The sequence below is a fragment of the Pollicipes pollicipes genome, unplaced genomic scaffold (genome assembly GCF_011947565.3).
Source record: "Pollicipes pollicipes isolate AB1234 unplaced genomic scaffold, Ppol_2.1 Scaffold_3087;HRSCAF=3621_pilon_pilon_pilon, whole genome shotgun sequence".
NCBI lineage: Eukaryota > Metazoa > Arthropoda > Thecostraca > Pollicipedomorpha > Pollicipedidae > Pollicipes > Pollicipes pollicipes.
This window is the reverse complement of record NW_023596225.1, coordinates 2879831-2907606: the sequence shown is the minus strand read 5'-3', so window position 1 is coordinate 2907606 and position 27776 is coordinate 2879831. Positions and strand designations below refer to the sequence as shown.

General features: G+C 51.6%; 2 protein-coding genes across 3 annotated transcripts in view; one reads left to right on the top strand and one right to left on the bottom strand.

Annotated features, from left to right (window-relative positions):
- Positions 1-953: 953 nt before the first annotated feature.
- Hsdl2 (Hydroxysteroid dehydrogenase like 2) lies at positions 954-12439 on the bottom strand. 2 transcript variants are annotated; one of them, XM_037213099.1, is made up of 10 exons: positions 12421-12439; positions 11217-11255; positions 10410-10573; positions 7217-7430; positions 6492-6697; positions 5427-5624; positions 3829-3932; positions 3179-3305; positions 2108-2233; positions 954-1779 (listed from the first exon to the last, which is right to left on the bottom strand). In XM_037213099.1, exons 2-10 carry the CDS (start codon positions 11228-11230, stop codon positions 1667-1669), a joined length of 1266 nt encoding a protein of 421 aa, XP_037068994.1. In that variant the 5' UTR covers positions 11231-11255; positions 12421-12439; the 3' UTR covers positions 954-1666. The 2 variants fall into 2 exon arrangements, with proteins under 2 accessions (XP_037068994.1, XP_037068993.1); XM_037213098.1 differs by lacking the exon at positions 12421-12439 and having other exon boundaries at positions 10410-10579; positions 11217-11245.
- A 9983-nt stretch (positions 12440-22422) lies between these two features.
- LOC119114855 (M-phase inducer phosphatase) overlaps positions 22423-27776 on the top strand; it is a 41343-nt gene continuing 35989 nt past the window's right edge. Inside the window, exons 1-3 of the mRNA XM_037238903.1 lie at positions 22423-22565; positions 24628-24822; positions 26997-27063. Of these exons, the coding sequence (XP_037094798.1) occupies positions 24660-24822; positions 26997-27063 (230 nt within the window). The 5' untranslated portion in view covers positions 22423-22565; positions 24628-24659. The remainder of the gene's footprint in view (positions 22566-24627; positions 24823-26996; positions 27064-27776) is intronic.

Below are 27776 nucleotides of genomic sequence, written 5' to 3'. Positions count from 1 at the left end.
GTCACAAACCGCACTGCGTGGTGTCACCCCCGGCGCGCCTGAGTCAGGTTAGCATGGCTTCCCTCGCGCCATCTACCGGCCGTGACAGGAACATGACTAAAGAAGCCACCGCCGCGAAGGGATTTCTGCGACGTGGGCCAAACGTTCCTGTGCTGCCACGTCGCCAACGTTCATCGGCTCATCAATGCTGTCAACATTCACCTCCACCTGCGTTGGAACAAACAGCTTGTTCCATCGACGTTGTAGCGTTGAGCGCCAGGGAGTGGATTCAGCGACCGCAAGCGTCGATTACATGTGGCCTGGCCACGAGCGGTCGCTTGCTGTAGCACATCCTCCCTGAATACAGACTGCAACCTGAGCTGAGCTGAGCGGCTTCACGATAACAATATGGCAACGCCAGCCACGCAGGTCCGTAATATGGCAGCCCAGTCACGCAAGTCGGTCAATATGGCAGCCTAGCCATGCAGGCCTGCATTATGGCAGTCCCAGCCATGCAGGCAGACACTGTAGCAGCCCCAGCCATGCAGGTCCGCAATATGGCAGCCCAGTCACGCAGGCCGGTAATATGGCAGCCCAGCCACGCAGGCCGGTAATATGGCAGCCCAGTCACGCAGCCTGACACTATGACAGTCCCAGTCATGCAGGCTGACACTATGGCAGCCCCAGCCATGCAGGTCCGTAATATGGCAGCCCAGTCACGCAGGCCGGTAATATGGCAGCCCAGCCACCCAGGCCGACACTATGGCAGCCCCAGCCACGCAGGCCGACACTATGGCAGCCCCAGTCACGCAGGCCGACACTATGGCAGCCCCAGCCATGCAGGCCGAGACTATGGCAGCCCCAGCCATGCAGGCCGACCCAACTGCGAGACGCTGCCTCCGTCTCCAGCCTCCACCTGACCGCTGCACATATTTTATCCTCTGATCTCATGTGGCCAGCATCTGTACGTACCAACAATACCAGTTTTATAACATTCAAACGTGCACGCGTGATCAAGTTGCCTATATTGCATTGTTTCTGATGCCAGACCTGCATATTATGGTCTTTCCCCAACGACACATTTCAGCACAACACACGTCCTGATTTCTAACCCACACATACAGGTAACTGACAACTGCATACAAGAATCTCATCTCCACGATCCAACAACGGGAAATTTGTCGTGCGCAAAGGCAATCAGTAGTGTTCACACCAAGCTCAGCGCACCAGATATTAACCTTGCAGTCATCTGGCAGGTGAACAAGTGACCCGGTACAGTTAATTCATTACACAGAGGTTAAATAATCTGGGCGGTCCAGTTGCCACAGCCATCCCGAGATAGACAACGCTAGCACACACTACCAACAGGAAGTAAGCATTCACGCACTGATTCCATCCACTGGCATTGGGGTGGTGAGCCTGGTGCATTCGGCCACCCTGCGGGCCATCATGCTGATCCTTGTACAGAGTAACAAAATATGTGCACGCCTCCTACGCACCGGCCGGTCTCGCCCCCGAGCCCGTGAGTGTTCATTATTACAAAAACAGTGTCGCCTCGCGCGGTCTATGGTCGATTTGCACGGGGCGCACTGTATGTACTGCGGACAGCCGGCGGCGGTGTGCCCGACTGGCGTGGTCTGGGCCCGCCACCGCACGACTGCCGGAGGTCCTGAGTCTCCGCCCGCGTCTACAGCTTCGACTTGAGCTTGCCCATGAGCTTGTCCAGCTTCATGGCCTTGCCCATGTCTCCGGACAGCTTCATCTTGCCGGTCATGAAGGCCGCCGCCGGCTTCAGCTTGCCTGGAACACGGGCGCCGAGAACTTTGACCGCTGGCTGAACCACAGACGCGACAGCGATTGTAACCACCGCTCGCTTGTGGTCAAACCAGGGACAGCTGGCTTAGGCGGGGACTGCCCGACCGAGCCACTGAGGGCTTCACTCCGCCAACAGGTGTGACGGCTAGCTGGCCCAACTCACGGCTTAATCGGTCCAAAGCCAGACCTGACCACATCGTGAGCAGGTGCTGCACGGTGAGGCCGTGCGGCGTTCGGTGGTACGCCCGAGGACCGGCCGGCGTAACCCACACATCACGGGCCGCGCGCAACGCCAACGGACAGCGCCGCCTACCAGCGAACATCTTGAGGAAGTCGTCGCTGCTCATCTTGAAGGTGGCGTCCGGCGAGGAGGCGGGGCCGCGGCCGCACGAGCCGCTGCCGTTCTTCAGGTCCAGGAACCACTGGCCGGCGTCATCGCCTGCCGACACAGGGGCGGTCAGCGGGCCGACGCGGAGCGGGGGTAGGCGGCACCTGACGGGCCCGGCAGAACAGCAGGTGTGTGCACCAGCCGCCAGGGGCATGCGACGAGGAGCGCCGACGCCTCTGGGGGCCCTGACCAGACCTCTCCTCTGGGACAAACTGACTTGGCTTGCAGCGCGCTGAAAGCTTTGAAAACTCCAGGACTTGAAAGAAACACGACGACCCCAAGCCAGCTCAGTCGGTTCCGTCATTATTTTGCCGTTGCGGGCACTTCCTAACATCTCCAGAGAGAAGGGCAGGCCAACCGTACATCGCAGCAGACGTCGGACGGCTAGGAACGAGATTCATAAGATGGCTTGCGCATGGACTAGATGAAAGCCGTGAGGGTCCCCTCACGGGCTGCCGGCGGCAGCTTGCTTCCGGCATGACGAGATGGTGAGAATAGGGCGTCCCGGGTGCAAAGCATGTCAATGTCCAATGAGGGGTTTGGACCAGTCCTGGCTTCTGCCTCCAAATGCAAATAAATGACATTCTTAGAGCGTAATGATATGGACCAGGCATTGCGGCGGTCCGGAACATAGGAGTCATAGAGTCATAGAGAACATAGAGTCCGGAACACATTCCCAACCATCGCGTCATTCTAAACCAAAGAAATGCGTCAGGATCAGTTGAGCAGAGCATCACAAACGTGGCTATATTTCCAATAATTTGTATCTGTTCGGCTGAACCGACTACTTTTCGCAATCAAGGAAGCGTTCCTGACTAAGATGGTTGATTCAAAAGGGAAGAAGGCTGGAGGCCGAAGCAACGTAGCCCTTAAGCTATGTGTGATCACATTATCCGGCTGGACAAGCCAGGGAGCAGGATACCCGACACCCCTCCCCCCCCCCTCACCCGCCGAGCTGGTAGATGGAGCTCGTGTTCGGGCCGGGGAGCCACTGACCTGACACCTCGAACTGGTACACGGCGTTCGTGTTCTGCACGATCTCCTCGCTGAGGAAGCCCTCGATCGTGCCGAACAGTTTGGCGATCTTGCCGTCTCCCGCCGGGGCGGCGGCCTCCGCCTTCTCCTGGCGATACGCCGACCGCTCGTCGCATGTTTGCGCGCTCGAACAAAACACGGACACGAGGGCCAACCTCAGGTCCCCGTGGGAAAATATGAACCAAACGGTACTTCATGATAATGATCATGGCAGGGTAGATATCGAGCACACATATTGTTGGCCGTTAAACGGTCGTGGCCAGCGCTCGAGCCAACAAAACGACAGGCATGCAATCCAACACCTACAACCAGTCTGGTGGCGGTGCAGCGGATCCCATACTCGACGCCTTTCAGACGCAAGGAAAGTCCATGACACAAAGGATCCGAAATGTAAAATTGGTAAATATTCCAAGGTAGTGATAAAAACAGCACAGCTTCCCTAACCACCTAAGCGAGCGCCGTGGCCGACCGCTCCGACCTCTCCCTAACCCGACCTAGCCACAGCCGGTGCCCGGGATGTGGCCGCCGCCGTCGTGTTGGCGCACGAGCCAGACCGTAGTCCCTACCTTGCCGCCGTCGTGTCGGCGAACGAACCAGACCGTAGTCCCTACCTTGCCGCCGTCGAACTTCAGCTGTCCGCCTTGCTGCACGAACGTATCCTTCACGCTGTCGTCGAGCGCCTCGTCCAGGAAGAAGTCCGGCAGCAGCGTGGCCTCTGCCGGGTCAGTTCAGGTCATCAGGTCTCACTCGGTGACCATGCCAGCCCGCTTCTGACCTCCCCCGGATCTCTCACACATCCAGGTGGGTGGACGGGGTCCACGAATCTGGGACCTCATTAGAGGGAGCTTCACAAAGCAGAGCTCAACTAACTCCATCCAGCGCGCCTGCACGCAAGCGCATGCGCATGTGCACGCGCACGGATATATATATATATATATATATATATATATATATATATATATATATATATATATGGACGAGAAATTCATTATTTTAACTCCTGCCTCGTCCATGGCACCTGCAATACTGCCCGGAAGCAAGGACATGAGAACCGTCTTCAGAAGCAATACGACACCGCGGCGAACCCTCACCAAGCTCGAACCAACGACGCCTTAGGGAGCACTGTGGACAGCATGCACGACACCCCCTGAAGTTCTGGAATAACACACAAAGGTCCAATAGGTAGGTCGAAGAAAGTCAGACTATAGGAACACAGAAAGGTTACCACCCGGCGCGAAACAGGAAAATATGCATAAGAAGGGGGCAACTGATCAGGACGGGACCATCAGCCGGCATGGGACGAGGAAACCATCAGTGACAGCAAGCCGCTCTGGGGAAGTGCTTAAGATCAAGGAAACGGCATACATACACACGTGGGACAACCGCTGGCCACAGCCCTGCTGCAACTGCCTGCTCCGCCCACGCCATTAGTGCAGGGCGATCTACCCTACACTGACGCCACCATCAGTGCTACCCCTCATCGTACATGACAAGATCCCACCATCAACGTCACCCTTCCCCCTCCTGACGAGGTCCTACCGTCAACGTCACCACTCAGCTTCCCGACGAGATTCCACCATCAACGCCCTTCCCCCACCCTCCTGGTGAGATCCCATCAACGTCACCCTTCCCCCTCCTGACGAGACGCCACCATCAACGTCACCCTTCACCATCCTGGTGAGATCCCACCATCAACGTCACCCTTCCCCCTCCTGATGAGATCCCACCATCAACGTCACTCTTCCCCCTCCTGGTGAGATCCCACCATCAACGTCACCTTTCCCCCTCCTGGTGAGATCCCATCATCAACGTCACCCTTCCCCCTCCTGACGAGATCCCACCATCAACGTCACTCTTCCCCCTCCTGGCGAGATCCCATCATCAACGTCACAACTCATCCCCTGATGAGATCCCACCATCAACATCATCCCTCAGCCCCCCCCCCCCCCTTGACGAGATCCAACACCATCAGTCACACCTCACCTGCTGACAAGATCTCACAATCAACGTCACCCCTTACCCCCCTGACGAGATCCCACCATCAACGTCACCCCTCACCCCCCCCCCCCCCTTCTGATGACATCCCACTATCAACGTCACTCCTCCCACGGACGAGACCCCACCATCAACTTCAGGCCTCCCCTACCAACGACGTTCGTGGGCGTGGGAGCCCCCGCCGCGCCGTCCCCGGCCGGCGGTGCGCACTCACTGGGGTCGACGGCGTACTGGGCGAGGTCGGTGACGCCCACGTCCCGCAGCACCTCGTCGTCGATGGCGAAGTGGCCCGTGTAGCTGCGGCTGTCGCGGGTGAGCATGACGTAGGCGGCGTCGGCCATGATCTCGGGCTTGCGGCACTGCACGTCCACCGACTGGCCGCCCAGCATCTTCATCGCCGCCGTGATGATGGCTGCCAGCCCGCGCGGATCAGACGACGGATCGGACACGGCCACGGGGCGCTGCCGTGCCTGAGCAGCGGCTGTAGATGAGCTCGATGGGAACGTACGGCGGAAGGTACATGAGCGAAGGCGGCGACACCGTCAGATCTCTGGTGGACCGAACATGGTTGCGGTTACACGGTGTAAGAAACAGTGCAGCTCATGGAATGATGATTAATATATGGACATTAACAAGACTTCCATTGAGCAACGGACCTGCGCATTACGCCATACGAAAACGCCATATACGATAGCGTCCCAACCCAACAGGTTTTCTCAGTCTTGCACTCGATGGCAACGACTGACCCAGGATCGTGCGCGTCAATCCCACTTCCGGCTGAGTTTCTCGCAAGCGGCATAACACGAGCAACAAAGCAAGAGGGGCGCCACGAGCACCCCTCTCCCGAGCCCCACCCTGCAACCCTGGCGGCCCTCGCCCGTCGTGAACACCCCTCTCTTGGACCCAGCCCTGCACCCCTGGCGGCCCGCGCCCGCCGTGAGCACCCCTCTCTCGAGCCCAGCCCTGCAACCCTGGCGGCCCGCGCCCGCCGTGAGCACCCCTCTCTCGAGCCCAGCCCTGCAACCCTGGCGGCCCGCGCCCGCCGTGAGCACCCCTCTCTCGAGCCCAGCCCTGCAACCCTGGCGGCCCGCGCCCGCCGTGAGCACCCCTCTCTCGAGCCCAGCCCTGCAACCCTGGCGGCCCGCGCCCGCCGTGAGCACCCCTCTCTCGAGCCCAGCCCTGCAACCCTGGCGGCCTGCGCCCGCCGTGAGCACCCCTCTCCCGAGTCCCACCCTGCACCCCTGGCAGCCCGCGCCTGCCGCCGGCAGCCTGTCCTCACCGGTGCGGGGCCAGAGGGCGTTGACGGCGATGCCGTCCGCCTTGAACTCCTGCGCCATGCCCAGCACGCACATGGACATGCCGTACTTGGCCATGGTGTAGGCCACGTGGTCGCGGAACCAGCGCGGGTTCATGTTGAGCGGCGGGCTGATGTTGAGGATGTGCGGGTTCTGGCCCTTCTTCAGGTATGGCAGGCAGCACTTGGACCTGTGTGACGGATCGGGTGAGATCGGCGATATACTGAGCCACGGCCCGGGGGCATACATATACTGAGCACGACCTGTAGTAAAACACTGAGCATGGCTGTGTTGAATGATAACCGATGACATGAATGCTCCTTGACACCGTTGCATGCACCTTCGCCCCCCCCCCCCTCCCCCTTAAGACATTCATAGTTACCGCGATTCCAAATGGAGCTTTGCCTTGCTAGTATGCACACTGTCAAAAGTGAGAAGCTACTCGGAGCACGACGTGTTTTGGAGCTCTTGAGACGGATAACTCTTCCAATGATGTTGCATGTGCAAGGCCTTAAATAACTGAGATGCATCCATAATGGTACCAGCCTAACCCAGTGGAGGGCAGCACCAGCCAAACTCAGAGGGAGGACACAGCCTGACACTCTCACAGGATTTTTTTAAAATCAGCCCCACCAGCAGTGGCTGCCCAAAAGCTTGTCGTGTCCACCCTCATCCGCGCCGCCCCCCGACACTCAGCGGTCTCACTAACACGAGGTAGGTTCCGCGGGTGTTGATGTTGTGCATGAGGTCGTATTTCTTCATGGACGTCTCCAGGGTGCCGGTCAAGCTGATGGCCGAGGCGTTGTTGACGACCACGTCGATCCCGCCGAACTGCCGCACCACATCCTGAACGGCGCCCTGGACGGCCGACTCGTCCCTGACGTCCACCACGCAGGGCAGGGCCTGGCCACCGGCCGCCTCGACTGTGGACAGGGCCGGCACGCCGGTCAGACCACACAGGACAGGGCCTGGCCACCGGCCGCCTTGACTGTGGACAGGACCCGAACACCGGGTCAGATCACACAGGACAGGGCCCGAACACTGGGTCAGACCACACAGGACAGGGCCCGAACACCGGGTCAGACCACACAGGACAGGGCCGACACACCGGGTCAGACCACACAGGACAGGGCCCGAACACCGGGTCAGACCACACAGGACAGGGCCCGACACCGGGTCAGACCACACAGGACAGGGCCGACACCGGGTCAGACCACAAGGACAGGGCCCGAACACCGGGTCAGACCACACAGGACAGGGCCCAACACCGGGTCAGACCACAGGACAGGGCCCGAACACCGGGTCAGACCACATAGGACAGGGCCGACACACCGGGTCAGACCACACAGGACAGGGCCGACACACCGGGTCAGACCACACAGGACAGGGCCCGAACACCGGGTCAGACCACACAGGACAGGGCCCGAACACCGGGTCAGACCACACAGGACAGGGCCCGAACACCGGGTCAGACCACACAGGACAGGGCCGACACACCGGGTCAGACCACACAGGACAGGGCCCCAACACCGGGTCAGACCACACAGGACAGGGCCCGAACACCGGGTCAGACCACACAGGACAGGGCCGACACCGGGTCAGACCACACAGGACAGGGCCCGAACACCGGGTCAGACCACACAGGACAGGGCCCCAACACCGGGTCAGACCACATAGGACAGGGCCCGAACACCGGGTCAGACCACATAGGACAGGGCCGACACACCGGGTCAGACCACACAGGACAGGGCCGACACACCGGGTCACCACACAGGACAGGGCCCGCACGCCGGGTCAGACCACACAGGACAGGGCCCGAACACCGGGTCAGACCACATAGGACAGGGCCCGAACACCGGGTCAGACCACAAAGGACAGGGCCCGAACACCGGGTCAGACCACATAGGACAGGGCCGACACACCGGGTCAGACCACACAGGACAGGGCCCCAACACCGGGTCAGACCACACAGGACAGGGCCCGAACACCGGGTCCGACCACATAGGACAGGGCCGACACGCCGGGTCAGACCACACAGGACAGGGCCCGAACACCAGGTCAGACCACATAGGACAGGGCCGACACACCGGGTCAGACCACACAGGACAGGGCCGAACACCGGGTCAGACCACATAGGACAGGGCCGACACACCGGGTCAGACCACACAGGACAGGGCCCGCACGCCGGGTCAGACCACACAGGACAGGGCCCGAACACCGGGTCAGACCACGCGTGAGGCCGGAGGGGCAGAATAGGCAGCCGCGGTCTCGGAGGTGGGGCTGAACCACTCCAGTAACGAATGGTAGACAATCATGGGGATGTTTGGAGTCGTGGACCTCGACCCTGTGCCAAGGGACGTCGTCAATCCCAGGGCGGTGTGCTCTGGGACGGGCTGGTTTCCGGGGCCACCGCACGGCCTGGACATCGACCATCCGTGCACTCGTCGTAAAACCCCCAGAGACAGTGTGAGGCGTACCAGCCACAAGCAACAGCACCTGTGTGCGTTCAGCAGTACGGCCGTCAGCACGAGGTGCAGAAAAGACCCGGTAGTGTTGCCGGTCAGCGTCGCCACCAGCTGGCTCGATGCCCAATGCCTGTCATTAACCCCATACCACTCTGGGCGGCAGCACTGAGGCGGTGTAAATATCCTGCCACACAGTCAGAGGCAGAGCAGTTTGGCTGTTAAGTTCGTTTCATTAAAAGTGGCACAGACTTGCATGATTTGTATAATGCAGTTGCAGATAAATATTTGAATGAAGTGAACACGAAATGGCCTGCTTGAACGGACCAACGAAGGGGTAAGGTGCACAAAAAATTGCGAGTGCTGACGTGTTCTAAATGGGCAAGAAAGCTACGATTCAGAACGGCATTTGAAGCACCAGCCAAGACGAACCACGGAAACACGGTCACGTGTGCGTTCTGAGCCCTACCTTACTGTAACGAAAGCCACGGCACAAATACTAGGTCGCGACGCGCCGGCGGTATACTGCAGTGGAGGTGTGGTCCCCATATGGCTGGACGGTAGTGAGAGGTTCGGAAAAAATAGCAGTACAAATAGCGAATGTTTGACAACAGGACGTTACACGACTACGAAGAGGATATTTCTTCTTTCTCTACGCGCAATCAAAATGCAAACATCAGGTGCGCTGAGTCCACATGAAATGGTTATGATGATTCAGAGATTTAATACCGATCTGCTACCCAGTGCATCACTTCTGGATTCCATCTTGACCGGTGCTTCAACGGCTGGGTTATAATATAAACAAGCAGTCCCGCCGGACAACCTCGCCTCAGATAAAATGTTCTTCTCAGCGCATTCCGTTTACTGATTTTGTTTCAGCTACCAACCACATCCAACAGTCTGACGCACTCTGGTGCCGAAATTTTATTAGATGGGCCAGTCAGAGTGGGTCAGTACCAGATTAGGCCAACCTTGTGCAGGGTGAATGCTCTTATCTTATCTTTGCCCCACAAACATGCCACTCTGGCATCAACTGTTCTTGAGAAGCGGAAATACGAAGGCAACGCTTGTTTGAACAGCTGGTAAAGGAGTCCTTAGGACAAAAAAGGTCCTGTGATGCAGGGTTGTGACAAAATACTTTCATCATTATTAGCAAACAACCAACGAGTAAGTCTAACGATAAACAGGCATAGACAGATCCAATGCCAAAATAGAAGCTTTCAGCACATAACACCACAGCCTCAGTACAAAGTCCTTAAAAATGGCTGCTATGTCCCCCCCCCCCCCCCAATCAGATCATCTATGCAATATTACTTAGACTACAAGGCAGGTGGGCAAGGCTTTGGGGTGGCGGACAGCAGCCAACGCCCCCAACAAAGGAGCACGAGTCTGCTACACGGAAAGAGCACGACACAACTGGCGGCAGCACGTGGTACTGACTTTCCTTGGCGGCCGTGTAGATGGTGCCTGGAAGTGTGGGGTGTGGGTCAGCTGTCTTGGCTGCCACCACGATCCTGGCGCCGTCGCGGGCCGCCTTCAGCGCGATCTCCTTGCCGATGCCGCGGCTGGCGCCCGTGATGAAGATCACGCGGCCCGCCAGCTTCCTGCACCCGCAGAGGGGCAGAGGGGGATGGGGCGGCTTAGGGATGACAGGCACTGGAGCTGGGCTCTGCTTTCAGACCAGCTTTGGATGACACATCATGTTATCAGTGAATACACATGCTGCACCATGCTACTCAGGGACTGAATTGCAAGAACTAAACAGGCTTAGTAGTAATGTGGGGATGCATCATAACATGAGCTGAAAGAGACAGATGGGTGTCTACCCCAAAACAAAAGTATGAGCTCAAAGATATATGGTGTTGTGGCATGTTATGAAAAGACAGGCATGTGTCAATTCATTATGCTGACATACACAATCGAAAGCTCACAATGTTGATTATTCACAAACTGAGTGTTTATTCCTGTAGTTTTACTTGGATGAGTTTTCACATGACACATATTCATCTATCTAAATTTCTACTTGAATGTCTTGAAAACAGCCTATTGCATTGGCATTTAAAAACAGCTATCCAATGCATCAAGTATGTACATAACTTTTTACATAAAGCAGGGAACCCAGAGAAACATATGCACATATAGTAATGACAAACTAATACAGACATGTCCATAGGCACACTAATGATGAAGAATCACTGCTATGGAATACACAGTCACCTAACATGATAACACAGTAAAACCTCTCACCCTGTGTTGAGCATTTTTATGTGTGGTAGGAGTCAATTCCTGAAACAAAGAAATCAAAATCACTTAGGGGTCACACCATGTGCTTAAACTAAACACCTCCAAAGCCTTTCACAAAAGTTTTGCTTGTGCTGTTAAAAAATTTATGAACATGAGGCATGCAGCATGTTTTCAAACTCTCCATAGGTACCTAGATGTAACAACATGAATCATGATAAAAACAGTGCTCAATTACAATCCAAATGCATAATGGGCAGGACCTTATTACCATCATTACAAAAGGCAGGACTAATATTGCACAAACATCACTTGAAAAATTTCAAAGCTGCTGAATAAGGCCTTCCCAGCAATACATTGTAAGCTGAGCTCTGTATTTCCATAAAAGGCATGCTAGATTTATGAAGTTAATGTCACTATATGAAAAACTGAGCTTATACATGTGAGAAGCTTATTTTCCCCATAGATGAAACTATTGTAAATACAATTGGTGTATTCTCCATATGCTAACAGAGCCCATTTTATAAAAACCTTACAATTCCTGCCAGGTGAACTACAGTAATAGCACTTCAAAATCATAAACCCATTCAGAAAGAGATTTGCATGCATGGAAATGTTATGCAACTTCGATGGCTATGACAGATTCTCAGCTCAACCAGGTATGAGTACTTGACCAAATTTTTCTCTTTGTGTTTTACTGAAAGATTTGAAATATGTCATAAATCCAATTGAACATTTTCAAAAGTAAGGTAGCATGTTGTGTGACTCCATTGGTAGGAAAGCCAAACCACACGCACATAACATAGCTATTGTTCTGGCTAAAAAGTGACACCATAAACAAAAATGTTTAATGTACCTCAATGCCTTACCCAAAGGTGACAGTTATTTGTGCTGGTGCCACCTTAGTAACAATAAAAGTAGTTTTCTCCCTTGTTTTATTATTTGATTAATTAGGACTAATTGGCATTCATACAGATGTGTATTCTGGATGTTAAATAGATAGTACCAGTAATTCGTAACCACTCCTGATATGGCAGGTCTCATGAACAAGAATATCCAGCCCCTTCAGTATCGCCTGTGCACACATTTACAAAGGTTTTCCGAATTTCAGGACAAGAAAGTGTCTGAGTACCAATGCAATATTTTTCAGGAAAATCACACCTCAAAATATCTCCAATGAACTACGAAATTCAACTAGACACGCACTCACGTTGCAAGACAGCCCACCACACCGACCAGAAAGTCCAGGAGGAAATGAAATAGCTGCGCAAGGAAAACGAAGCAGCTGCGCCGTATTTGGAGCAATCTTATTGGACCTCTACTGAAGTTGTTTTCATGGAAGACAGTCTTCGAATAGAGGAAAGCAGCCTTCTTGAAAAGTTAGATAGTATTCTCATAGAAGAAAGCAATTTTCTTATAGAATTTCTTCAATAAGAGGCAAGCTCATAAACTATTATTCGTGGCTAGCGTACGAACATTCTTATCAATGCGGTAGAACATTCTACTGATACAGAGTTGCGTGCGTGTACATTCAGCTGCTTGGCTTTTATCTTGACTCCATTCAGAGGCACGTTGTGTTAGCCACAAACCGCGGGGGTTCCACAACTCTGCGCTCTCCTTGGTTACCTCCCAGCATGGCAAACAGAATGGTATACGGGGCAGGGAGGCGTCACAGATTTTGAGATTGGAGGGCGCGATAAGGGGCCTCCTCTTAGGAGGGCACGATAAGGGGCCTCCTCTTAGGAGGGCACGATAAGGGGCCTCCTCTTAGGAGGGCACGATAAGGGGCCTCCTCTTAGGGGGGCACGATAAGGGGCCTCCTCTTAGGGGGGCACGATAAGGGGCCTCCTCTTAGGAGGGCACGATAAGGGACCTCCTCTTAGGAGGCCACGATGAGGGGCCTCCTCTTAGGAGGGCACGATAGGGAGCCTCCTCTCAGAAGGGCACGATAAGGGGCCTCAGGAGGGCACGATAAGGGGCCTCAGGAGGGCACGATAAGGGGCCTCAGGAGGGCACGATAAGGGGCCTCAGGAGGGCACGATAAGGGGCCTCAGGAGGGCACGATAAGGGGCCTCAGGAGGGCACGATAAGGGGCCTCAGGAGGGCACGATAAGGGGCCTCAGGAGGGCACGATAAGGGGCATCAGGAGGGCACGATAAGGGGCATCAGGAGGGCACGATAAGGGGCATCAGGAGGGCACGATAAGGGGCATCAGGAGGGCACGATAGGGGCATCAGGAGGGCACGATAAGGGGCATCAGGAGGGCGCGATAAGGGCATCAGGAGGGCACGATAAGGGGCATCAGGAGGGCACGATAAGGGGCCTTCTCATAGGTGGGCACAATAAAGGGCCTCCTCATAGGAGGGCACGATAAGGGGCCTTCTCATAGGATGGCACAATAAAGGGCCTCCTCATAGGAGGGCACGATAAGGAGTCTCCTTATAGGACGGGCCCCTGCACAGGGTCATATCCAAGAGGAGCACTACTGGCCGCATGTGATCCTTTGTAACACCATGGCATGTACCGTATTCGGTGGCATGTACCGTATACCGTAATAAATGTCGACAATTGAGCCCGTAAAGCCAGCCTGAGCCAGCAAAGTGGCTTGCCTAACACAACATTGGGTCTTCCAATCTAGAGCATGGGCTACCTTATTCATAATGGTGTCCACATGGTCCAGAAAACGGGCCTCTGGATGTAGAAAAGGGTGTTCTGAGCCATATTGATTTCTCTCTAGCCTAGTTAAGAGAACCTCCTTGATTCGAATTGTTGTAGTATAAAAGAAGTTGCGTAGCCTTTAGTTTGATAAAAAGGGGCCTTCAAAAACTGGAGGGGACAAAAACACACTCTTGCTTCTCTCGTGCCTACCAGCAGGGTGGAGGGCGACTGAGCCTCCTGTTTCCCCAATGTTGTTGCTCCCCTTATTGGGAGCAAAAACGAAAAACAAAAAACACAGCGACATGCTTTCAGCGTGTTCTGATAGACGAACAGGTGCTTTATTTCTTAAATTGGTGTATATGTCAATCCATCAATGGCGTGGTTTTATTTCCGGTCACCACTCTTGTGCAGCCCTTGCATTTGCCCAAATAATCATCCTCCGATCATGTTTTTCCTGTTCCATTATCGCTTGAAAATAGTTGGTCGAGCCTCAAACAAAACGCACTTTGAACGTATTGGGGCGGGTAGCTGATTTTAATCGTGTTTATTCGGCGTTTCCCAAATCTTCACACCGGCGTTTGCTGCACTCTCTCCACCTGAATGGTTGTTGAGATTTATACGCGTTATTGCGATAACACTAGGTCATAATCAAATTAAACGTTTCTAATTATCCGCACGGCCATGGATATTTCGCATGGACCTTCACGCGCAGCATATTTGACATACCTTTTCAGCATTATTCATCTCTTACCAGGCAAAAACAAAAAAATACCGAAAATTATTTATCGTCACCAGAGGCGGCGACACCGTGGGGGACGTGGGGACTGTTTTTCCACACAACTTTCAGAACGTGGGGACTGTCCCCACAACCTGAGAGGTGATGAATTGAGGAATGCGTGTGCATGCCTACGTTTTGTTGAGGCAAGTAGAAGCATCAAATCTCACAACAACAAAAAGAAAACGCTAAACGTACTTCACATGTCTTGTAACGCTATGGAAAAACCAACTAAATTCACTATACGGGAACTCTCTCAATGGGAAGCTCTTTGCGCTGCAAACGGCGGAGCGCGCACTCGCCATTTTCGTCGCGAAAGGCCTTCCCCAAACCTTCCGGCAGTTGTTCTGCGTATGGGGAACTTAGTACCTCCTTATAGGGTCATGTCACCCTCCCCCCTCCCCCTTCTCTTCTCCAAATGTTGAGCCAGGCCCTGCAATGCTGAGCTGTTTATTTACACCACTTGGTCCCTAGTGCCACAGCTTTTTTAAATCGCTTCTTTTTTAATAGTGATATCGATCATTTTACAAGTGCGATTAACCATAACAAGGCTATACCTGCGTACTGTTATAGCATTATAGAACAGTGGCTCACTGTCGTATTATTCAGTAGGCCCGACTTTTGACACTACCAAACGACCAATCCCACTTCGGCGATGCTCGAGCCTTTTTTATTATTTCAGTCCGATGCCTAAACCAAATATGCATACCCGACTGACTCGACCATTCGAAGTCTCGTAACAATGTGGCGATAACTGCAGCACGCTGTTGGGCTTTAAAAATCGTGTGAATGCACTTTTCCTAGTGTATCGTAGACGTAGCAGGATGATCATATCGACGCGGGTGGTTGTATGCTCGTCATGTAGGTCGGGGATTCGTCGTTCGTCGTGCGCTCGTTGACGGAATTCGAGTTTCAAAGACGGCAAAAAAAAATGGGGAGCCTATTTTTGGTAGCACAAAACCAATAAGCACCAAAGTGTTCAGATATTCCGAGCAATAGCTTGCGCTTTTTGGTGTAAAACATGCAATGGTGTTTATTACGAATTACTTAAAAACTGTTCGTTTTGAAACATCCGTTAGGTACGTCAAAGGTAAAAATAGCCATAATTGTTGGTCCTGCCAGCTAAGAATCAGTCCGTTTATTCACTCAATGTTTACCTACGGGTCAGAGACTCTGGAATACTTGTACATTCAGATTTATAAAAGCATGGCTCAGGCACATGTTTTGAAAACCATCCGGATTCCAACGCACCACCCGCAGAAGGACATCTCTACCAATGGCTTCATCCTGGCGCATGCGCTTTTCGTAAGCAGGTCGTTGCATTCCAAGACATTCGCTGCCTGTGACACCACGGTCTTAACAGACCTTCGGCCGTCATGCCCACAGCCTGTGTGGCTTTTACGTTGCACTCTCCTCGGTACCAATTGCGAACAAACGCGTTCGGAACGGTTACAACAGGTTGTAAAACAGCTGTTCTTTCAAATTTAAGCTAAGCTTTTAGTTAACGGGACAGCGGTTAGAGAAACGAGCCTTAATTTATTTAATTGAAAGCAGTTGGAACAAATTTAAAACAATTATGCTACGTCTGTTCTCTACCGAATACAAACTGGGAGTAAGAGCGTTGGTGGAAAATCGGTAATTATGCGGTCGCGGGGAATTAAAATTGGATGTGTTTGATGCATCATATATATATATATATATATATATATATATATATATATATATATATATATATATATATATATATATGTATGTGTGTGTATATATGTATATATGTATATATGTATGTATGTATGTATGTATGTATGACGTGCACAGACGCCTAAACCCATAAATAATAGTTGAATTACTGGTAACGTTCTTGTTAAATTACAGCTACCACCGATAAATGATAGGCGCCTAACATGGTATCAATTGAGAAAGACGAAGCACTATTGGCATAAATTTAGGGTCATCATGCAACCAGAAGTTTGAAAGGTTCAACCGCACAACTCCGGAGTACAGTTTGAAGTGGGTCACCCATGGCTAAACCCCGTCCCGGTCCCCACAAAAAAATGAGTCACCGGCATTGACCGTCACCGATACTTAACGGCAATAGCTGCCTATGCTTTTCCTCCCTAGACATCAGCCTAGATTATTTATCAATATTTCATGTAGTATCTCCGATTATAGTGGTCTGTACATGTGTGGTTTGGCACGTACTCGGAATTGTTAGCTCATGCGGGGTATCTAGAACGGTAGACCGTCTGTATTTCTACCGCGACAGAGAGCGATAATCTGAAGGTATTCTAAAAAGAACTGTCGGGCGATCGTCTGTCACCCGGCTGTTGCTGACGGCTGACGACGGCGATATCGTTCAGTTGATTTTCTGACAGGGTATTGCTCAAAAGTGACCAGTCAGCTGAAGCGGCGGCTTATAAAGTTGCGGCAGTCAGGTGAAACTGCTTGCTTCTGTGCGAAGATGGTGTAACAGCGTGCGTACGATCAAAGGCGGCGTCACGGATTTTGAGTTGGGACGGATTTTCCACGAGGCATCCTGTGCAAAATGGGACCTCCTCGCAGGGGAGGGGGTGGATGATAGGCATTGCCTATTTCAGGGGGGGGGGGTATGGCACCGAGGGTGTATCAGAGTAAATCAATGTCGACAATTAAAACACCCAGAATGAGGGTCTTCTCATTATTCAGCTTAGGGTTTGCTTTTCTAAAACGAGACCTCCTTTTCCATAAAAGGGCCCCTTATCCAGAACAGAATGCTTCCGAGTTACGAATGGGCCCTCCAAAATTAGCCAAGTGGCGTATTCATATGACCCCTTGAGAACAGAATGCTAAATTCCGTCGGACTGTGCCGACGAGTAGGCAAACATGCGGTAGCGTTAAAAAAATGTTTCTAATCGCGCGCGAAGGCTACGGTCGCGTACACTTCATAGCGCGGAAGCGGGGGTCTCGGCTAGGACAGTAACATCATTGGTGGCCAATGGCATCCATTTATTCAGCTTCCCCTTTCACAGCGCATCTCTGGATGCTAGGCTTGCCGGACAGGGCGAGGATTGCAGAGTTACAGCAGTTACAAATCCGATTGTCGTGCATGGACGCTACGACCATGTGCATACGGTAGCACTGTCACAGAGCTACATTACTTAAGCTACATAACACTGCATTACTGACTGCGGATGGCCGACTTGACGCGAGATGGCGAACATACGGCAGCTTTTTGAAAATGGTTACATTTACGGTGAAAGGTTACAGTCGTGTGCATTCCACAGGACTGTGGCAGGGCTGTCAGCTGGAACTGCAGCAGCGTTGTCGGCCCACGGCATCCATTCATTGGTTGGACCATCTGACCGCGCATCGCTCAACTGACCGGCCAGCTGGTGTGTGTACCTGCCTGGATGCGTCAGTCAGAGTAAAGTACTCATGAGCATCCGCGGAAGGTGCGACCCTGTTTAAATGAGGAAATTTTGGCGTGTATATCCGCTAGCAACGTAACATTGCTGTCCGAAGGCAACGATTTGTTCATGCAACTCCTAACAGCAAATTATCACTCGATGCGGACAGCCGGCTTGAGTCGTTGTGTCACACATGTGTCAGCCTTTACATATTCACACGCAAAGGGTGTAAGCGTGTACATTTGGTAGCACCGCGGGGGATCAACTGGCACTGCAGCCTCGTCTAACGATATTCATCGTATCGTAATGACATCCATTTTACCGGGTCGACCCCTGACAACACATTACTTGATGCTGGTGTGTTACCCGAGGGGGCATTTGAAACTTACGACAGTCGTTTTGTCGTTCGCGTAGAGAGTGTATACATTGTACACATCAATGTGTGCACATCCAACAAATACATGCATACAGTTTGTGTGCATACATAAACACCTATCGGATGGCTATTAACTGGCACCATAACCTTGATGGAGGCCGACGGCACCGATAGGACTCCTGGGACACCTTGATAGCGCATTACTCAACGGGCTGGCCGGCCTGGAGCGTGGTAGTAAGCTTACAGCGGGCTTTTGGAAATGCTTGCATTGACACGCGCAGGGTGAGGACGTGAGCGTTTCATAGCATTGGGAGAAAGCTATCAGCTGGCACCGTAACGTCCTTTTCGGATGGCTCATCCATTTCATTGTTCTGATCCCCTGACAGCGTATTATGCAATGGCGGCAGGCTGGCCGGAACATGGATTTGTAAAGTTGCGGCAGTCCATTTCAATTATTTCTTCTCATGCGCGAGGGGTGCGGCTGTGTGCCGATGATGGCACCGTCGGAGGGCTGTAGCCTGACACTAAGACTTCGCTGTCGGCTAAAGGCTTCGATTTCAATCATGTGACCACAGATTTTCTTCAGATGACAGGGCGTTACTAAATGCGGGTGGAGGGCTTTATTCGTGGTCGTGGGCATTCCGCATACTTTTTTAAGACCCTTCAATCACGGTGCGACCTTGTGCACTCATTAGCGCAGCGGGAGGGCCATCAGCTGGCACTACAATTATCCTCGGCCGAATGCAGTCAGTTAAAGATAATTTGTTTTCCTCCCTTGAGTATACGAGTGTGTGTATCTGGCAGCACTGTGAGAGGGCTATCGCCTGGCACTTCCACTTTGTTGTCGGCCGACGGCACCGAGCTTGCTTCACCTCACCAACTGACAGCGTATGACTCAGCACTGGCGGGCTCGTCGGAGTGTGCATCTGCAAAGTTACGACTATCAAAAAAAAGTACTTGTTTTCAAGGCCTGAAGGGTGCGATCGTGTACATGTGATAGCACTGCCAGAGGCTATCCGTGGGCACCGTAACTTTGTTCTCGGCACACGTCGCCGCATTCACTCATATAACCTACTAAAACCGCATCTCTGAATGTTGCCTGCCGGCTTCGGATGTGGCGGCGAATCTACAACAGCTTTTAAAAATGCTTACAATTACCCAAGACGGTTGCTACTGCGTACATTTCATACCACTGCAGCAGGGCTACCAGCTGACACCGTAACTCACTGCCGGCCTACCGCATCCCCTTTATTCAGTGGACTGCCTAACAACGCATTACACCTTGCTGTTGAGCGGGCATTTGAAAGCCTTGTCAGTCAAATAAAAATTCATTTTTGGCTTTTCCAGAAGGCACGACCGTGTGCATGTCGTGACACTATGAGTGAGCTATTATTCGACACCATGACATCGCCGTTCTCTAGCTGCTTCCATTTTATTTGTGTGAATCCTTTACTGCGCATCACTCACAACTGGTATTCCGGTCAGAGTGGTGATTTGCAAATTTACGGCAACCAATGCAAACCATGCAGTTTCGCCCCCGAAGGGTGGAACCGTTTACATGGTATAGCAAAGTAGGAGGTTTATTGGTTGACAAGGCAACTTTGATGTCGGACACCGGCACCAATGCTATTCATATGACCAAATGACAGCGCAGTGCTGAATGCGGCCGGTCGGCCTGCACTGGGGTGGAGAACCGACAGCAGGCTTTTAAGAATAGCTGTTATTAGGTGGAGAGAGATACGAGAGTGCGGGGTGTTAGGTGGCATACAGCATCTGTATTTGACAGACTGCATCCACCTGGTTGGGTTGACCCCTTACCAGCCCATCACTCAGTGCCTGTGGGCTGGCTGGAGCGAGCATTTGCACAGCTACGGCAGTCGACAAAAATGATGATTGTCGCACGCAGAAGGTGTGACCATGTGCATAGATTTCCCCTGTAGGAGGGCGATCGGCTCCGTAGCTTTGTTGTCGGCCGACAGCGTCGATTTACACATGCAACCCGCTGACAGCGCACCACTCAATGTTGGCGGGCTAGCCATTGTTAGGTGATGCTTTGCCTCATCGAGTGATGATGCAGCGATGATTCGCCTGCCTTTTGAAAGTTGCAGCAGCCAATTAAAAATGCTCATTGTCGTGCGTGGATGGTGTGGCCATGTACATGTGATTTTGCCGTCTCAGGGCTATTTGGCTGCAAAATAACTCTGTTTTTGCCTTACGGCGCCGATTTGATTTATGTGACCCTGCGAGCGCATGACTTGTTAGATTTAAGGCAATGGATGCGCTCACCGCCTTCGGCTCAAGCCATATCCATCAATCGTGGCCGCAGGTATAACGAGTGCAGTGGACGTGTTAAGATGAAATAGGTCAGCAATGCATGGATTGTATCCTGCATATTATTATTTATAGGCAAGTGGTGTGCGTACAGGGGAGAAAGGAGCTGTGCTGAAGATCGTTCAGAGCACTTCACAGACCTGCCCCTTTTAAGGCCTAATACTCTCTGGTTTCTGAGCTTGACGGCCGCGAACTTGTGCAGGCTATTTCAAGATCATCCGGGCATGATGACGCCATAGAAACGTCATACGAATGCTGCGATCTCATTAGCCATGCATTGCTAAAGGCAACTGTCATTATCGAGTAATCTGTCTCTGGTGTGCGTCAGCACAATTACTAGCATCAACGGACTTAAGTTGGCCCTCAGCCAATACTCGGCTATGCAAACTCACATCATCCACACACCGCCACCTCTCGGCAAGTTGAATTACTACAAGTGAGTCAGCCCGTCCGCTACAGTGACGATTCTCACAGTCAGCCTGGCTGCGGCATGACGTAGTAAAGACCCCCATGACGTAATGAAGCGATGATGTATTGAGGAACGTATTTACCGAATAGTAAAACTATGTTGTCTGGAGTGGTTTTGAGCACCTAAAAGCAAACCAATAGCTACAAGCGGGCTGCATTCATCATAATTGATGATTGCCTCAATATCCTCAAATGTGGAACATTTCTTGAAAAGGGTGGGATGGGGGACTTAATAAGTGTACATCACGTCGATTTTGACTTCCTGCAGGGAGTCCTCTGTAATGAAAAAATGCGGGCCTGAGAGCGAGGAGGATCCTTTGGTGCGCCTCTAGCGCAGAGTGTGGACGATCACCAATTACGTAGTGGTCAGGCTACGCATTAAGGAAGCTAACTGTACGGGGTTCGATTCTCCGCGGTACCCGCTCTACCTGCCGGCGGAGAGGTAGGGGATATCATATTGCCTCAGCAGCTGAGTGCGTCGTTAAGGACCTAGTAAGTACCTAGTTTGGCACACCCATGACGATCCGTTTGTGTTCAGAGCGCAGGTGGTATGAATACCCACTGCACCGTATATGCCCGCCGCATGTGGCACGAGTCATCAGCCGATACGGTTATGTATAATGAACGGCAGGCATATTTCCTTACTTCAAAGAACATCAGGCCAGACGATGTTGCGGTTACAGAGAAACATGGTATTATTCAGTGGTCTCGTGCACAGCTCGAATCATTATTGCGGCGGCGGTGGCCAGGGTCATCGGTCCAGTTACAAAGTCTGCGTAACAAAGATCATCGATCGAATGTTGTGCTCAGATGACGGGGTCCAGTGCATACAGTTATGGGTCATTAACGCGATTGTGTTCACGAAATGTGTCCTCAGGCTATCGGCGTGTTGACAGGGCATGCCTCTGTTTGCAGGGAATGGGGTTGACAGGGAATGCCGTGCCCACGGGCAGACCCTAATCAGTCAAGTGGTTGCGTCCACAGGTCATGAGTCATAGGCTCATCGCTTATGTCTTGTCACTTTCACAAATAGCGGAAATGTTGATTTAGCATAGCTCACTTGCTCTCGCTCGTGGAGGTCCTGATGTGGCCAGAACTGAAGACCTCCCGAATACCTCCAGATTATCGCTTTATGTCACCACGGCGTAAGTTTGGCTGTCTACTTTTTTAGATACGCCGCTGCAGCTGAGCTGGAGCGCCACATTTGAGACTCAGCTGTTCGTTATGGTGTGCGGCGCGGCTGGCGGCTGGTCCCACCCCCTTTCCTTCTTCCTTTAAAATATTCTAATTTTTGATCACCCTTTGGCTCTCTGCATAGCTTTTTCAGCTTTCCACTCTTTGAACTTTCTGTTTGATTCCTGGTGAGTGTGTTGTTGCAAGAAATGTGATGGAGCGGCTGTACCTCCCGATGAATGTTGGTTTCTGTTCTACTTCTATTGTGTTTGTGTGCTCTGATTTGTAATTCATCATGAGAATGTTGTCTTAATGTTAAAACATGATTTGAGTTATATTTCTACACGCATTTATTGCAATGCTGGTATTAACTGCTGGATTTTTTGCTTGTGTTCATCCTGGGAGTTTGAATTGTTTATTTAGGCACCACAGTTCTGACTTTCAACCTATCATTATTTGCTGGCCAGGTTGCATGATATCATGACAGGGATCCTTACAAACACTGATTTCGGAAGGTATAAGGAGTGGCACTTTTGCCAGGTACAATAGCAGTGCTCTTGTCTAGGATGTTTTTGCTTTAAGTGATATTTATTGGTGGTTATTAGTGCTAATATTTAAAAATATTGATACTAGCCATTAACAGAACACCAAAGTGTCTTAAGTTTCATGACATTGTATAAGGTTGGGAGCTACATCTACCATTTGGTATGGTCAATTGAGGCATTGATTGTTGCTTGACCCGTCGGCTTACTGCTGCATTGTTCTGAAAGCTTGCATATTTATGATTGATAGAAAGGATTATTCAAGGACAATCTCCTTGTGACATGAAAAGTTGTTTTGATTTCATAACCATTTTGAGTATGGTAAAATATACTACACCATTGATTTTTCTATATTTACAAATACCACTGGCTCATTACTGCTGTTTTAATTTTGATGATGTACCACTTAATTTTGGATTAAAATATTATGCTTTGCATCAGTTATCAGTGTTTAAAATTTGCTATGCATATGTGAGACACTGCAGCCTTTGAGCCCCTTTGCAATTAGGCATTCCCAAATTGTATCCCATATCTGAGATATATTTGAAATGTTAAGTGATGACAGTGATCCAGTGGCATGGACTCAGTTAAACATAAGTTTGCCCTGCAGCATACCAGAGAATGTGAAATTGCCAAACTTATGTTTACTGATGAAGCCAGGGTCTTGTGATTGCAGCAATCAGCAGCATGTTTGTAGTCTACATGTGCTTGCCCTTGACCCAAAAGGTGGCAGCTTAGAGCCCTCCGAAAACAGGATTTTGATACAAGATGACACTTCTATTTAAGGGATTGATCTAGTTATATGTGTGGTTAAGTTATGTCAGTGGAATGGCTGCAACCTTAACCCTGATTGAGTGCTGTAACTGTCCTGTAACTCACTCGTGGTCCGGACATAACCAGTCGCAGCCGAAGCACGTTGGCAGGACGCTCGTCCCCCAGCATGCTTCTTTCCTTGCTCGCAGGGGACAGATATAAAAGACCAGCTTTTCACGGAGCTGAAGATGAAATTGTATGCTATCAGTTTTTATTGAGCCTGCTACCTCAATAAAAATTGTTTCATTACCTCGTGGGGAGCCATGGACTACTTTTTCTGGAGGAACCCAACTCCCTCGGCGTATTGGGTCAGAGTTTTCATGCGCAGTACGCTGTGAATTTTGCGAATTTCGAAGCGCACGATCCTGTTTCGCTGGTACAGTCCTTACTAAGCTGTGGCCATAATGAAAGGACGTGCGTTCGAAACCTGGCCGGTCCAGGACTTTCGTAGTCGTTCCCTATGGAATACGTTTAATGGTTTGCTAACAGGCGACACATGCTATCGTCGCCATTAAGTTATTTAATTCATTGAGGGCTTCTTGCAAAAATTCGGAACATAATACAAAATTAAAGTCGTAATGCATTCACTAGCGTACTATCCGCCGCGCTATCATCAGGTAAAGCACGCCAAATATGTAGTGAAAACTTAAGTTTGTACATCAATCTACAGTAAGTAGATTACTAGACTATTAGGAGCATTTACATTTAGTAGATTTCAGCATTATAATAAAATTCATGCCTTGGAGTTCTTTCCACCCGGTGTTGGGTGCCACGACCTGTAACCACTACCAGCAGACCTGGCGCAAAGCACAGGCAGCAGCCAACGGTGTCCCAGGTGGTCGAGATGGTCCATCGCCCTCGGGCCGCTGTCTGAGCCGCTGCCGCTGCTGGCCAGGTCCGCCCCAGCACCGCCAGCCGTCTGCCGCCATGTCCGGACCGCTGCGCCGCCGACTGGAGCTGCCGAGACCGGGCCGTGGCGGCGCCGGTCCGTCCCGCTCGGACCCGGCGCTGCCGTCGCCCATCACAGACCTGGCCGACAACCTGAGCGCCGCCTCCATCAGCGTCTCGCCCGGCCGGCGCACCTCGCACGGTACGGACGCTGCCGCAAACTCACGGCAATCGCACCCAAGTGACGCCATTGTTAGAGTTCTGCCTGCCCGCCGTTCTGCCTGCAACAATCAATAAGCACAACAGAATCATGCAAGTGCAAACTTCACCGTTGGTCTTCATCTGTAAATAATGCGTTTTTCCATAAAACACCAGTCTTGCCAGCAGATAGAAGGTAGAGGTGATGAACTGAGAAATAGTGCCACTTCATTCTGGTCATCAATGAAAGCAGTGCGCGTGTGACTGAGGCTCGCTATCGTTTTGCCTTCGGTCCACACTGGTGTGTTCCGCGAAAGGCGCTGTAACAGGCCCAGGAATCAACCACGCCTCGTGTTTATTTACGCGGCCAATGCGACCGTGATTGTGACCGCGCCAACGGCTGTCGACGGCCGTGGCCAGCTGGCGCGAGGTGTAGTGTAAACGGAGCCTTCCTGTGGGCGCGCATGTCCCAGCCAAGAAATATCTCCTTCTCTTGGAACTGTACCTGCTTTGCGTCAGCAAGGCTAGCAGTTGTGTCGAGAAGTACATGATTTACGGATGAAGGTCAAAAGTGAAGCCTGAAATAGAATGGGATCTGTCGAAGGAGATCTAAGGTGAACAGGAATCGAATCGTTCAAAGGAAAGATAGACTGTTAATCATAGTGTATTGGCTGGCTGATTGATTTTCTTTTCCCCGTTGTTCGTTTGTCTCTACTGATATCCTGGCCATGTAACATTCATTAGCTGCGAAGAAAATAGGGTGATGCCGAACTGCGTCAGCCAAAGGACTCGCTTTTAGTGATGACGGACCCCTGCCGTAGGGGCTGCCGTCTTCTTCGCAGCATGCTCAGTAGAGTTTTAACCTGCTAAGGCTTTCCTGGCCTCGTACCAAAGGACGGTGTTTATGCCACACAAATCCTGTACAGGACCGTCGTTATCCAACAGGATTCATTTTTTACCCCTGTCGGCTTATGTTGTTGGCCCGTGATGTATATATGCACTTTGGATTTTGAACCTTAACAGCTTTCGCTGGTGTTGGCGTTGCAACCGCAGTCCGTACTGAATTTCCCCTCACTCAATGTCGATATAATCAACAAGGCTCAACAAGCCACTGGTTTTTCGGGATAATCTTTTCGTGTGCTGAAAATAACCGATTTTCAACCAGCCTGGAGGCATGACCAAACGAGGATGTTAGGCAATCGTCGAGATGGGAGATCAAATACTTTTTTACTCGAGTATTGCATGGAAATGCGGAGGATTTATGACGAAAATGGCTGGATATTGCATAATAAACGGGTTCTGAACGTGGGTTAACGTAATATCACAATGATTCCTGATTATCGCTCACTTCGAGCCTGAAAATTCGTTTGGAACCTTGCAATCTTCAGAGCAAGTTGAATTGGTTCAGTTTCATAAACCGGAACTGTGAACCCATGACTTGCCTTCGAATCATGTTTGAGTTAACGTGTTAAAACAGCGTTTTTAAATGGATTTCTTCTCATCCTTGGAAACAACCCTTTTTGATGTGTCCAATTTTAAAATGGAATTAATGCACCGTACCATTTTCTTTTTTTCTGAAAGCTGACTGAGTGTATTCTAATAAACGTTTTCTTCATTAACAGATCCTGAACACCTGAAATATTGTTAATTTTGCATGCGGTGACTCTGTGGACTATAACTGTTGGAATAATACGTCACTCGGTGTGGGTCCCCCGAAGGACACGTGTTGATTGTGATTGCCTTTTTAGCACGGTTGTGCGAGCACAGCATCCAGAAATCACAACGCTCCACCGGTACGTTTTAACCATAAAGCGTTTACGGATCGTAAGGTAGCTTGAAAGGGGCCGTTTTGGGCCGTGGTGCAGTGGCGATGATGGCCAGCGACACGGCGCATTTGAAAAGTGTCTATGCGTTCGTAATTGGTGACATGTAGTCAACGCAGAGTGCTGAAATGGGAACCGATGACATTGAGTAACTGGGCTGTGAAGTCCCCCTCCCCCTGTCTCGACAAAATGGCATCGCGCTGTGGCTGCAATGGAAGCTGAAGCAGTGCAAGCACGGCGCCTCAGTGTGGTGGCGTTGGACCTGTGTTGTGGTCGCCGCTGGGGTATCAGTGTCGGTGCCGAGCCGGGCCCCGTATCGCTAACGTCCGTGTGTGTGTGTGTGCTGGTGCTGCAGGCTCGTCAGACGAGGCGGACACGCCAACAACGGCGGCCGTGCTCGGCAGTCGACCCCGGTCGCGCAGGTCAGTCCCCACCGGCTCCGCCGGGCCGCCGGCCGTGCTGTGCGGCGCAGTCTCGGTCCGAGGGGCCGGGCCGCTGCGGTGGTCACCGGCCGGCGGGCCTCAGCTGAGGCGGCGGCAGCAGCCCTGCAGCACGGCAGCGCTGCTGCCGCCGCCAGCGCAGCGGCACTCAGCAGCGACGCGCTCTGGCTGTGCTGGCGGACGATTCGTGGGGAGAAATGCTAATGGCTCATGGATAGAAGACCAAATTGTTTACCATCTATTTGTAAGGATGGCTGTTCCCTTGTGAATACTTAAGGCCAAGGATGTTATCGTGGCCACTGTTGACCAAGACAAAAGGAGCACACCTGCACGTTATCGATGACCGTGTATGGGAGTTATATACGTTCATCATAACTGGAGAATCGTTGACAATATTTCAGCACCACCCCCGATGCGCGCGTTGATAAAGATGCGATAATGTGATGTAATGCGTGCTGGCGAGGTCATTGATGGCTTGTAAACATACTGCTCCTTCGCATCCCCTCCTCAACACGTTATCAAAACCATCAGTCCCTGTCACTGGTGGAGCATTTTTTGACGGTTTTCGGTGCTCGGGCTCGCTTTTTCGTTTGGTGGCTTTCGTTTCGTATCAGCTTGTATCCATAGTCTCTGAGCAGATAGCTAAGGTTGCAAATGGTGCCCAATAGCCCGGTGCTCCTCTGTTGGTAAGATGT